The sequence below is a fragment of the Oratosquilla oratoria genome, chromosome 19 (genome assembly GCF_046742065.1).
Source record: "Oratosquilla oratoria isolate Oo_2021 chromosome 19, ASM4674206v1, whole genome shotgun sequence".
NCBI classification, from domain to species: Eukaryota; Metazoa; Arthropoda; class Malacostraca; order Stomatopoda; family Squillidae; genus Oratosquilla; species Oratosquilla oratoria.
The window spans coordinates 17,256,979-17,271,093 of record NC_134795.1 but is presented as its reverse complement, the minus strand read 5'-3'; the positions used below and the strand labels follow the sequence as shown (position 1 = coordinate 17,271,093).

At 36.1% G+C, this 14,115-nt stretch overlaps 1 protein-coding gene across 3 annotated transcripts in view; it reads right to left on the bottom strand.

The window, feature by feature from the left end:
• LOC143035746 (AMMECR1-like protein) overlaps positions 1–14,115 on the bottom strand; it is an 88,478-nt gene that overhangs the window by 53,049 nt on the left and 21,314 nt on the right. For all 3 annotated transcript variants that reach the window (XR_012967327.1, XM_076202667.1, XM_076202666.1), the window contains exon 4: positions 5,224–5,354. Coding sequence is in view for 2 of the 3 variants with exons in the window: in XM_076202667.1 (XP_076058782.1) it covers positions 5,224–5,354 (131 nt within the window). In the remaining variant the exon portion in view is untranslated. The remainder of the gene's footprint in view (positions 1–5,223; positions 5,355–14,115) is intronic.

Genomic DNA, 14,115 nt, shown 5'->3' with positions numbered 1-14,115 from the left:
TAAGGGGGGCACCATTCTAGACTCCTGATAGGAGGAAATTCATGATGTTGAACCAAATAATTATCTTTGTTCATTCTTTAGCTATACCCACACTATCTCAGCACTATCTGATCTCCCTTATCCAACAGCTCTCTTCCCATCTGTACTTTGCTTCATCTCAATATTTCTCATTCTATCCATTCCTGAGATTTCAGTTTTTAAGACAAAAACTCTTTTGTTCAAGGCTACTATGGTGTCTTACAAAAGAACTCGAACTTTTGGTAGATGAAGACCACTTTTATTGATCTTGGCAAGTTATAGGGTTCTCCAACAATATTTTTTGTTTATCAGAGGACAAGTTGTTTGAGATAATTACTCCCAGAACTTTTTTAGATCCCACTTTCTTTACCTCCTTAGTTCCCATTTTATACTGTCCTGATATTCTACTTTTACTTTTTCTGAACTCCATTATGCTACACTTCTTAATGTTGAAGTCCACTTCTCATTTCTGACTCCACTTTCAAACCGTATTAAGGTCTTCCTGTAGTGATTCGCAATCCGTTTCAGTTTTAGCGTCATCTGCAAAGAAGCTCATGTAACATTCCACATCATCCATGTCATTCACATAAATAGCGAACATTATTGGAGCCAATATAGATCCTTGAGGAACTCCAGTAATCACTTCCTTCCAACCTGAATATTTTTCTCTGAGTACTACTCTTATCTTTCTACCATTCAGGAAGTCCTCCATCCAGTTTAGCAGATTGTCTTGTATCCCTCCTATCTTTTCCATTTTTTTTTTTTAACAATTTCTTTTGTGGTACCTTGTCAAAAGGGTTTGTAAATCCAAGAAAGCACAATCAGCCCATCCATCCCTTTCTTGTGTTATAAGTTTTGAGTAAAAACAGTTTAAATTTGTGGTACATAATTTTCCCTGTCTGAACACAAATTGCCTTTGGTTTATCATATTATTTTCTTCCAGGTGTTTTACCCATCTACTCTTGATAATTTTCTCACAAATTTTGGCTACAGTGCTTGTTAGTGAGGCTGGTCTATAATTAGTTGGTTCTTCCTTGTTTCCTCCTTTATGTATTGGCACAAAGTTGGCATTTTCCCAGTCATTTAGTATTTTGTCCATTAGTTCTTCTTTGCATTCTTTTAGTATCCAATTTGCAATTCTGTCCAGGCTGTGCGATTTCCTATCATCAAGGTTTGTTAATTACTCCATTATTTCTTTTTGTGTTATTATTATTTAACTCATGGGAGAGATTGCACTTTGCTTCCTTTGTCCCAATACACCTTCTCTCTAGTGAAAACTGACTTGAAGTGATTGTTCATGATTTCAGCCATTTCTAGATCTTCTGTGTATTCTGTATTTCCTTGGCATAGTTTCACCATTTCCAGTATATTTTTAAGTTTACCATTTATATATCTATAGAATAGTTTGGGTTGCTCTTTGCATTTTTCTATAATGTCTTTTTCACAGTTCCTTTTTTCCTCTCTTTGCACTTTTACATACTCATTTCTATAGTTTATATATATTTGACATTTTCCAGGTTTTTTATCTTTTCTTCATCTTTTCCAAGCTTTGTCTCTTCTATCTTTTGCCTCACTGCATCTTCTGTTGAACCAGAATTTAATGTACACTCTCTTTTGTTTCTATCTTGGTATGTATTTATTCACTCCTTTATTACAGTTATCCATCTAGATCTCCCATTTCTCTTCCACTTTTGTCTCTTCAATGTAGAATTTTTCCCAATTTGAATTTTGAAAGAATTTCTTTAGTTTTCCAAAGTCCGTTTGTTGTACATCAATCTTCCTTTCCTATACTTTTCATTTCCTTCCATATTTCTTCTTTTAGTTCAGTCTTTATAAGTATATGGTCACTCTTTCCATGTGGTGTCTTGTATTCAATTTTATCCACAATTTCAGGTTTTGTCTAGTTTCTGCATGATAACCAATGTAGAAGATCAGTGAAACTGTTGCAAATAGCGATCACAACTTGGTTAGGTTCAAACTACTAAATTTGTTAGAATAGATACTTGTTTCTAAAATATCCAATTTCAGTAAAGCTCAGTTCATAGGACTACTTCAGTAGCTTCAGCTTACAGATTGGGAGGCAAAATTAAATGAAAGACCTGTAGATCAGATGTGGGGAATATTTCAAAATACGCTTACTAAGATGATTCATACTTACATCCCTTTTAAGGATAGTTGTCCCCCAAATCAGGCTTGCCCAAAATGGCTTGACAAAGAAACTGAAAAAAGTATTGCTAAAAAAGAGACAGGCTTATAAGAAATACAAGTGCTCGGGTGCATCTAATGACTATCAAAGTTATGTATTAATACAGATATTTAAAAGAGACAATAAAAAAACGAAAATGACAATACGAAATGAATATTGCTGATAAATCCAAAGAGAATCCCAAAGAATTCTACAGTTACATTAGAGATAAAAAGGTTGTTAGGAATCACATTGGTCCACTATTATCTGCTGATGGTCAACTTGAATATTCAAATGAAGGAATGTGTGATATTCTAAACAATTATTTTAGCTCAGTATTCGTAAACAAAACCCCTCAAAGTGAACTTCACACTGAAACCTCTAAGTCTAGGGTGAACTTACTACGGTAAATATAACAAAAGAAAAAAATTAAAAGGTGTATAGAGAAACTCAAAGTTAATAAAACACCAGGTCCTGACAGTTGGCATCCAAGAATCTTAAAGGAAATGAAAAATGAGACTTTTGTTCCATTAGAAATTATTTTCAAGAAATCCATCATATCCAGAGATGTCCCAAGAGAATGGAAGCTAGCTAACGTTACTCCCATATTTAAAAAAGGTGACAAAAAGAATCCAAATAACTAAAGCCCTATAAGTTTGACTTCAACCATAGGAAAAATGATGGAAACTATCATCAGAGATGCTATCAAACATCATTTAGAAAGTAACTGTTTGATAAATAATAGCCAGCATGGTTTCAGACAGAAATGTTCTCGTGTGACTAACTCGAATTCTACAATACAGTTATCTCGAATTATGACAAAGAAACAATTTAGATTTAATATATCTAGACTTTGCAAAAGCTTTTGATACTGTCCCCCACGACAGACTACTTACTAAATTAGCTTCACACGCAATAAGTGGTAGCCTATCAAGTTGGACTAGTAATTGGTTGAATGACCAAAAACAGAGTTGTTTTAAATGGAATAACTTCTGGATGGAAAAATGTTATGAGTGGAGTTCCTCAGGGTTCCGTTCTTGGGCCACTTCTATTCATAGTATATATAAATTATATAAACCACGAACTAAAATCTACCGTTTCCAAATTTGCTGATGATACAATGGTAAATGATCATTTAAACCAATTAGATATTCAAGAAGATTTAGATAAATTACAGCAATGGTCTGAAAAGTGGCTAATGAAATTTAACACAAGGTAATGCATATAGATCAAAATAACAGTATGATTATAAGTTATTTGGAAATTCATTAACAAAAGTGGATAGTGAAAAGGATCTTAGGATAATTATTAGTAACTATCTCAAATCATCTAAGCAGTGCATTTCAGCCTCTGAGAAAGCAATTAAGATTCTAGGGCTGATTGCATGATCTTTTGACTTCAAAAGTCCATCACTCATTAACAAGCTATATAAATCATTAGTTCATCCACATTTGGAATATGCAGTTTCCGTATGGTCACTGAATCTCATTAAAGACATTGACAGATTGGAAAAAGTACAATGGCAAGCCACAAAACTGATTCCAAATATAAAAAATAAATCATACGAAAATTGACCCAACAATTATGAGACATCAATTTAAGTTATTTCTGATTTAAAGGTCCTCATATTCAAAAGCAGTTTCATGCAGTGGACTTGTTAATGTGGTCCCTTAAAAAATTTTAAATCCCTTAAATCAAGGTCCTTTAAATTGAGGACCGAGTCTACATTTTAAATAACCACAGTAACATCACATAATCCTGGCACAGCCCCACCTCAAACTAGTTTAGTCCATATCCTTTCACAAGCTTCACTACTTGGGTAAAACCTTTTGACAGCCCTCAACTGATTTCTCCCTATACACCTGCAACACACTCCATAACACTTCTGTCACCCCTGTCATATGCCTTCTCCATATCCATGAAAGTCCAAAAGACATCTTTACCCTTTACCAAAAGAACTTCTCACATGTCCATCTCACTGCAACTACTTGATTTACACACTCGCTCATTGAACCATAAGGTAAAAAATCCCTTACGTATTTGGAAGCCTCACATATCTGAACCACTCCTGGGCTGAACTGCTTGGCCAAACAGCCTAGGGAACAATAACCATCACCATCCTTGGGCTCAAGCAGTTGGGATATGGAATGGATTACTGTATATACGATCACTGTACTGGGATACCTGCTTTATAGTTATACTCCATATACTTAAGAGTTTGGTGGTACCTCTGCAGATCAATCATGCAGCACTATTTTGTGTCATGAGATTTTTGTGTCTCCACTTGCTGAGAATGAAGAGACACTTTCAAACCTCTACAATCCTTTGTTTCTACAGTTCTTATAGTTTTCCTATACCAATCCTAGACCACTGCATCTTCTTTTCTCATGCTCTTGTGTCATAAGATAAAAATGCAGCCAGGATTTCCATGTGTGTCACAAGAAGTGACTAAATAGGGTGAAGTGTGGGGGACTTACGATTCCCCCTTGTGTATTTTTCTCTAACAAAAAAATTGAAACATGCATGACCTTGCAACTCCCTTAGGAGGATGAAAGGCCACTGGGATATACATACAAGCAAAACATATTCATATAAATTGGATGTATTGGCATATAACACTTATATAACAAAATACTCACAAGTAAAAAAAAAAATAGTAATAAATAAAAAATCATGAGCACAGAAACAACAGCATTGGTGTGTAAATTAGATACCTTCCAAGACAAGCAGAGACTGAATATAAGTCTTTATGGCTTCCAATATCAGCCAGGTGGGAATAAATGACTAGGCCAAGTAAATGCTTTTACATTTTTAGAAAATCAAACATGACCCTTACATCATGTAATGATCCAAGTTGATCACTCTGTAAAACTTATATTCTAAAATATCTTAAAAGCTCTGGCCAAATTCACTTTCACAACAGAAAACATACCTTGGCAACATTTATCAAAATTATCAACTGACATTACAGAAAAACATACCTTGGCGACATTTAACATCTTCAATTTCTCTGGACCTACCTGGTAGCTTACAGAGATCTTTTCACTTTGATATCTAGTAAGTTTGATGCTCCTTCGCACTTCTCCTGTTACATGTCCCTTGTAGCCACCTTTGCGAAGTAACGAATCTATTGTCTGCTCATGGTCCCAACCTAGTGAAAAAAAACTGTTATCACTTACACAGAAGGACATATACAAGTTAATGTTGGTTATAGATTGTATGGAACATTTAAATGAAGATAACTCTAACAAACAGAATAAAGGGTCATTTCTGCTCTCAAATTGCATGGTATTGGGATGACCCTTCATCCATGAGATACTGAGATAGGAGTGTTAAATGAATTTTATGAATAAAGTGTCAAGAGGAAATATGTCCACAAACCTGGGTGTTGGTGGAAGGGTAGTCAAGAGGGCATTACTAGATTATGTAATGGTGACCAAAAGTTTAATTAGAGAAGTTCTGGATGTATTTAAGGGAAAAAGCAATGTATCGTCTGATCATCCAGTGGAAGAAAAATTGACCGCGGGTATGACTGATTTGGTTTAACATTATAAACTGATCCTCTCAGAAAGGGCTGGAATGATGCTTCTTTATAGGGGGTTTTCTGAAGCAGGCTATTTAATGTAGTGTGCCATCACTACAAAATCACTTAGCCAGGCAGCCTCGATCTGTCTTAACTTCAATCTCATGCCCAAGCAGAGATGCTCTAAACCAGTGGTTCCCAAACTTTTTTTGGCCGCGACCCAAATCCTGATCTGGTGAAGATGTGGCGACCCAAGCATCAAAAAGCAATTTCGAAGTCTTCTTTTATTGAAAACACAAGTGTAGGGAAGCTTTTGATTGAAATTATTTTTTCTTCTAACAAGGTCTTGCAACCCATTCTTGAACACATCGCGACCCACGTTTGGGTCACGACTCATAGTTTTGGGAATCGCTGCTCTAAACCATTCACCCAGCAAGAATTCCAATGTGGATGTAAAGTGGAGAAATAAGAGAGGGAAGGGAGAGAGAGGTGGTAATAGTGAGCAAGTTAAGTGAGAAGGTGACAGAGGAAGATTACTAGGCAAAACTGAGAGAGGTGTGCAATGTAGTGAAAGACAAAGGGGAAGTGAGTAGCCATTAACGGATGTTAATTGGCTGTGTTTTCAGTGTTTTGGAGTGGTTTTTGGGTGGCATAGTGATTGCACGCACTAAACAACAGCACCAAAAACACAGCGAAAATACCGCAAACACAGCTAATTAACGTCCATTAATGAGAGGTCTCACTGTATACATAGATGTTGCATGAGATGCAGTGGATAGGTAGGAACTGAGGGAAGAGGAGTGAATAATGGAATTAGACGAGTGTGGTGGTGTCAGGAAAGAGGTACACATACTAGGAATGACTGCAATGAAGTAATGAAGAATATGAGAGGTATGGAGTACTAAATATTACAATGAAAAACCAAATATGAGGGGAGCCAAGAGAAGAGCAGATGTAAGGTGGGGTAGTTCTAGGACCAATTTTTTTTTTAAGAATAATGGAAAAAATATTTTGCATACATATATATATATACATATATATATATATATATATACATACCAATGGCTTTTTCCTTTTACAAGGTAGACAAAGTCAAAGCATAAATCCACTCCCACCCATTTCATCTCCACATACTCCATTCCCATTCACCACCCCTTCTGCCCTCTTTTCTTGGCTCCTCCTGGATGATGGGTCATCCCTGCATCTCTCCCATTACCCTGGGTCAGAAGCAATGTAGCGAGACAGCACATCCACAGCAAGGCCGATTCATTTAATCAATGACCCCCCCCTCCCTCCATCACCTCAAGCAGAAAAAGAGATGGGGAGAAATTCCTTTGGGCTGTGTCAAAATATCATTCACACATTTGCAGAGGGCAAAGGTAATGTTGAACTGATCATGATAAAAGTCGAAGGCAAGAAGACGAAAAGTAGAAAGTTTGTGGTGACCTATGTGGCTCCAAAAACGAATGCTTGGAAAGAGAACAAACATACAAAAATGCTAGAAGATACAAGAAAATCACTAAATGAGATACTAATGGGTAAGGGTAATCTGGTAATTATGGTGGACTTCAATTGCAAAGAAATTTGTTGGGACAGCATGACAGTGCGAGGAGATGACTTGTGGGGCAATGTACTGCTAGACATGACCATGGAGTACACAATCACCCAATGGGTCAGTGGAAAAACAAGGTACAGAAACAATGAAGAGCCATCGAAACTAGATTTAATATTTACAACAGAACCTGAAATAGTGGACAAAGTCCAGTACAAGACACCAATTGGAAAGAGTGACCATGTACTCATCGAAACTGTACTAAAGGAAGAAATAGACATGGAGAGGAACGAAAAGCATAGGAAAGGAAGATTGATGTACAACAAAACAGACTTTGCAAAACTAAAGACATTCTTCAGGAATGCAAACTGGGAAAAATTCTATATGGAAGAGACAACAGTGGAAGAGAAACGGAATATATTGATGGATAATTACAATGAAGGGGTAAACGGGCATATACGAAGACAAAAGCAAGAGAGAGAGTACATTAAATGTTGGTTCAACAAAAGATGCAGTGAGGCAAAAGACAGAAGGGACAAAGCTTGGAAAAGGTGGAGAAAAGACAAAAAACAAAGCAAATGGCAAATTTATATAAACTGTAGAAATGAGTATGTTAATGTGAGAAGAGAGGAAAAAAGGAACCATGACAAGGATTTTATAGATAAATGCAAAGATCAACCCGAGCTATTCTATCGGTATGTGAATGGTAAACTTAAAACCAAACAGGAAATGGTGAAACTACGCCAAGGAAATATAGAATACACAGAAGAATTAGAGATGGCCGAAGTCATGAACAACCACTTTAAATCTGTCTTCACCAGAGAGAAAATACAAAATTGGGACGTAGATAATAACAAGCAATCTTCCCACATGAGTGAGTTTCCAACATCACAAAAAGAAATATCAGAACATCTATCAAAACTGGACGTCAGAAAATCACATGGCCCGGATGGTATTGCAAATTGGATTCTAAAGGAATGCAAAGAAGAACTAATGGACAAAATACACATCATAATAAATAGCTCCCTCAAAGAAGGAAAGATACCTAATGACTGGAAAAATGCTAACATTGTACCAATATATAAAGGAGGAAACAAGGAAGAACCCACCAACTATAGGCCAGTATCACTAACAAGCACTATAGCCAAAATTTGTGAGAAAATCATCAAGAATAGATGGGTAAAACATCTGGAAGACAACATATTAAACCCAAGATAATTCGGGTTCAGACAAGGAAGATCATGCACCACAAACTTAATATGCTTCTACTCAAGGCTAATAGACATAGTGCAAGAAAGAAATGGATGGGCTGATTGTGCATTCCTAGACTTGCAAAAAGTCTTTGACAAAGTACCACACAGAAAATTACTAAAAAAAAACTGGAACACATAGGAGGAATACAAGGGAACCTACTAAAATGGATGGAGGACTTCCTGACTGGTAGAAAGATGAGAGTAGTGCTCAGAGAAAAATATTCTGATTGGAGAGAGGTGATCAGTGGAGTACGGCAAGGATCTGTACTGGCACCAATAATGTTTGCTATCTATATGAATGACATGGACGAGGATGTGAACTGTTACATGAGCTTCTTTGCTGATGACACCGAACTGTTAAGGAAAGTAGAAACTGATAAGGACTGTGAAGCACTGCAAGAAGATCTAAATAGGGTATGGAACTGGAGTCAGAAATGGGAAGTGGACTTTAATACTAAGAAGTGTAGCATAATGGAGTTTGGAAAAAGCAAAAACAGAATACAGACGCTCCTCAACTTACGTTTTAGTTACGTTCCGAACGGCCGAACGTAAGTTGAAAATGAACGTAAGTTGTTACTGTACTATACATCCATAAATTCTATTACCGTATCTTATAAAACACCCCTAAATCATTAATTATACACATAACATTGTAAAATAATAACATTAATTTCAAATAAATTAAATTCAAGCAACATAAATTGAGATAGTGGAGGAGGAGGAGGATGAGGATGAGGCATGGCACGTTCAGTCTGTCGTTTGTGCCATGTAAACAATGGACGTAGCGTCATGCGTAAGTATCGTTTGAACTACGGAGAGCGCGCTAAACTAAAAAATTCACTCAAATTTTTTTTTTTTTTATAGTCAGTTCAAACGTAAAATAAAAAAAACGTAAAACCAATGAACGTAAGTAGAGGAGCGTCTGTATCAGGAAAATATACAATTGGAACCAAGGAAGTAAAGAAAGTAGGATCCGAAAAAGATTTGGGAGTAATTATCACGAACGACTTGTCCTATGATAAACAGATTAACATAATTGTCGGGGAGACTTACAACTTGCTAAGATCAATAAAAGTGGTATTTGCATACTTGGACGAAGACATGATAAAAAAAAATATTGGTTACATTGATAAGGCCTAGACTAGAGTATGCGGCAACATTGTGGTCCCCCAGTACCAAAAAAATATAAAGAAAATAGAAAGAATCCAAAGAGCAGCTACAAAAATGGCACCTGCACTTGCAAACCTATCATACAAGGAGAGATTGGCTAAATTGGAGTTACCGACACTGGAGCAAAGAAGAGAGAGAGGTGACCTATTGACCATCTACAGAATCATGAAAGGCACAGAGATACTTGATAGAGAGGACTTACTTAACTGGGACAAGAGAAACACAAGAGGACATGGAGAGAAAATAAAAAAACATAGCTATAGAAGAGAACTGAAGAAAAATAGTTTTCCACATAGAGTTTTGGACACTTGGAACAAACTGGATAATGAAATAGTATGCGCAAAAACCATTCATGAGTTTAAAAGCAAACTAGACACTGCGAGATACAATGGTGGGACACCACGAGCATAGCTCCCCTTCCCGCAAAATACAACTAGGTAAATACATACTTCCTCATCCCCCTATCCCCAGCCTTCCATGCATCACAGCATCATCCATACACAACCATTCTCCACTCACCCCTATCTTCAGTCTTCTCCCTTCCTTTTTCAACAGACATTCCCCTCTTTCCCAATGCCCCTTTTAACCCATCCACCCATCTTATCCTTGGTTGCCCCCTCACGTTCACTCCTTCCACACCTATTTCGCTAATCTTTCTTCACTCATTCCTTCTATGTGTCCAAATCATCAAAATACTCTTTCATCAACTCTATCTCCCAACTCCCTTTCCACCCCTGCTCTCCTAACCTCCTCATTTCTCACTCTATCTAGCCTAGTAACCCCTACCATACTCCTTGGCATTTCATCTCAAACACATTCAAACTCTTCTTCTCTTAACTTCCATGTTTCTACCCCATACAATGCTATCAGCACAATCACAGAAAACAAGGAGGAAAATTGAAAAAAAAAAAAAAAAAAAAAAAAAAAAAAAAAAATTAACATTTTACCAACATAGATGGTCTGATTTCAGGATTAGATGAATTAAATGATTATCTGGCACAAGAAAAACCAGATATAATGTGAATTGTGGAGACAAAATTAAAAGGTCCACTCTCATCAAATAGTGTTGGACAAGGTTTATATAATCACTGGATAAAAGATAAGGGAGGGAAAACAAGGTGGAGGAGTCATGTTTTTGACTAAGAAGGGCTTAAATGTGATGAAGATCAAGGAGAAAATAATGTGGAATTGATCATGATAAAAGTTGAAAATAGTGACAAGAAAAGTAGAAAATTTGTGGTGCCCCTGAAACATGTTCTTGGAAAGAGAGTGACCATTCAAAAATGTTGGAAGACACAAGGCATACATTAAATGAAATGCTAAAAGGAAGAAATCTAGTAATTATGGGTGATTTTAACTCTAAAGAAATATGTTGGGAGATGACAGTGAAGGGTGGAGAGGACCTTTGAGGAAACATACTACTGGACATGGCCATTGAATACACAATGACTCAATGGGTAAAAGAAAATACCAGATATAGAAATATTGAAGAACCGTCGAGACTAGATTTAATATTTACATCAGAGCCTGAAATTGAGAATAAAATTGAATACAAGACACCAATTGTGAAGAGTGGTCACATACTACTAGAGCTTGAACTAAAAGAGGAAATATATATAGGGAGAAATGAGAAACACAGAAAAGGAAGACTGATGTATAACAAAATGGATTTTGGGAAACTTAGAAAATTCTTTAAAAAAGCAAGTAGGGAAAAATTCTTGAATAATGAAACACAGGTGGAAGAGAAATGGAAAATTTCAAAAGAAATCTATAATGGAGTGGGTAAATATGTACCAAAACAAAAACAGGAAAAGGTGTACATTAAGTGCTAGTATAACAAAAAATGTAGTGATGGAAAAGACAAGAGACAAAGCTTGGAAAAGATGGAAAAAAAAAAACAATAACTGGAAAGTAGCAAATATATCAAATTAAGAAATATGTAAAAATATGCAGGGAAGAGAAAAGAAACTATGAAAAAGACATAATAGACAAATGTAAAGATCAACCTAAATTATGTGAATGGTAAACTAAAAAAAAATAAACAGGAAATAGTAAAACTATGTCAAGGGAACATGGAATACACAGAGGATATAAAAATGGCTGAAATTATGAACAAATATTTTAAATCTGTTTTCACTAAAGAAAACATACACAACTGGGATGAAGGAAGGGGAGAAAGATCACCCCCCCAATGCAAGAAATAATTGTGACACAGAAAGAAATATGGGACCAAATAATGGACTTTGATGTCCGAAAATCACATGGTCCAGACAGAATAGCAAACTGGATTCTAAAAGAATATATAGATAAGCTAATGGGCAAAATATAGAAGATAATAGATTGCTCACTCAAAGAAAGGTACTGGAAGACTGGAAAAATGCCAATATAGAAAGATGGTAACAAGGAAGATCCAACAAACTATAGACTGGTCTCCCTTACAAGTACAATAGCCAAAACTTGTGAGAAACTTATCAAAAGTAGATGGACTAAACATCTGGAGAACAATATAGTAAATCCGAGACTATTCAGATTTAGATAGGGAAGATCATGTGCCACAAATCTGATTTGTTTCTATTCAAGGTTAATAGCTGTAATGCAAGAAAGGGAAGAATGGACAGACTGTGCTTTCCTGGACTTACAAAAGGTGTTTTATAAAGTACCACACACAAAAATTAAGAAAACTCAAAACAACAATAGGTATAAAAGGAAAACTATTGAAATGAATGGAAGATTTCTTGTATGGATACCTCCCTAGTAAGGGGGAAAAAGCCTTGGTATATGTATGTATGATGCATGGATGAAGGTATAGAATGTTACATGAACTTCTTTGCATAAGGCTCAAAACTACTAAAGAAAGTAAGTATGGAAGAAGACTGTGAATCACTACAGAGATCTGAACAAGGTCTAGGAATGGAGTCAGAGGTGGGAAGTGGACTTCAACATTAAGAAATGTAGTATAATGGAATTTGGAAAAAAAGATACTTCTATTTACTCCACTATATAGTGCCACTCCCTCCCTCCTTCCCTCTCCCTTTCACCACTCCCAACACCCTACCTACCATACTCCCTAATGCCAACTCATCCTTCCCTTTCAGTTTACTTTTACTCAATGCTAACAACATCCATCTTTTCTCAAATATACTATCAATCGCTTTCCTTTTATTTTCCTCCATACCACATCCACATATATTCAATGATCCAAATAATGGGATTTGGTTGTAGGCCTCTTCCCAAACACTCTTATGCCATGACTTACTGCATGAAAAAAATGTAGAGTAAGGGAGAAGGTCCACAGTATCTTCACCCAATCCCATTTAATGACCTATGACATGCATGGCAACATTTTCCTCACCCCCACCAAAAACACAGGAGGTTCACGAAAGGAAGTAATCATGAAAGTAGTAAAGAACAGGACCAAGAGGTAAGCAATAGTACACAAACATCTGATCATTCCTTTGTGCACACAGAATTTACCCTAATAGATGTGTGACTCTGGTTTGTTGGGGTGCCCTAAATACAACCCCAAAAGTACTGACTGCCACCATGCAGTCAATACCTGTGTATGTGCTACATATACTACAATACTACATATAGACTTGGCTCTTGATTTAATGGATTAGGAAGCAACAGACAAAATTCAGTGACTCAAAATAAAATTACAAGTCTCCCACTACACAATCATGGCATATAAAGAACTCATCTTCACAATCCTTGATAAGTCTGATATTGAATTGCAGTAAGTATATTGAATTCATTATATTATCAGACTGACATTCCCCCTTTTGAAAGTTAAAACAAAGGGTGGGTGCACTAATGAAACAATTAATAATCAAAGCTGAGTGATCTCATAACATAAACTGCAATGACAAACAAATAATAACATTATGATGGACAAATACTAAATCTATTATTGCCCATGTAATATTTGATCCTGTTCAAAAGCAAATATGTACATTCAGTAAGAGCATATTCTTCCTTTTGTATATCAAGCTACTAATCATTTCTTGTTTGAAGCACAACCCTCCTTATATCAAGTATAATATACATCAAACAATCCTGTCAGCTGTCAGTGCACATTTTTTATATATTCAATATTTCCAAGTAATTATGTTGTACAGTTTCTCACCTTGAGAAAATATTATTGCAACAAGATAATGAATAATCACTCCAATGCCCCAGGTCTCTCTTCCAGTAGACCCACTTCTCCAAGGTAACTGGCATACATGAATTTTAAACTAGGTATGATAGCTGGAAAATTTGAGGCAGGACCTCACAAGCACTGCGCCTTTCCTGTATACTTAACACATACATACATACATATACCAAAGGCTTTTTCCCCTTACATGGGGGGTAGCCAAAAAGAAAAAGGCATAGAAATCATTCCCACCCATTTCATTTCCCATATATTTCACTC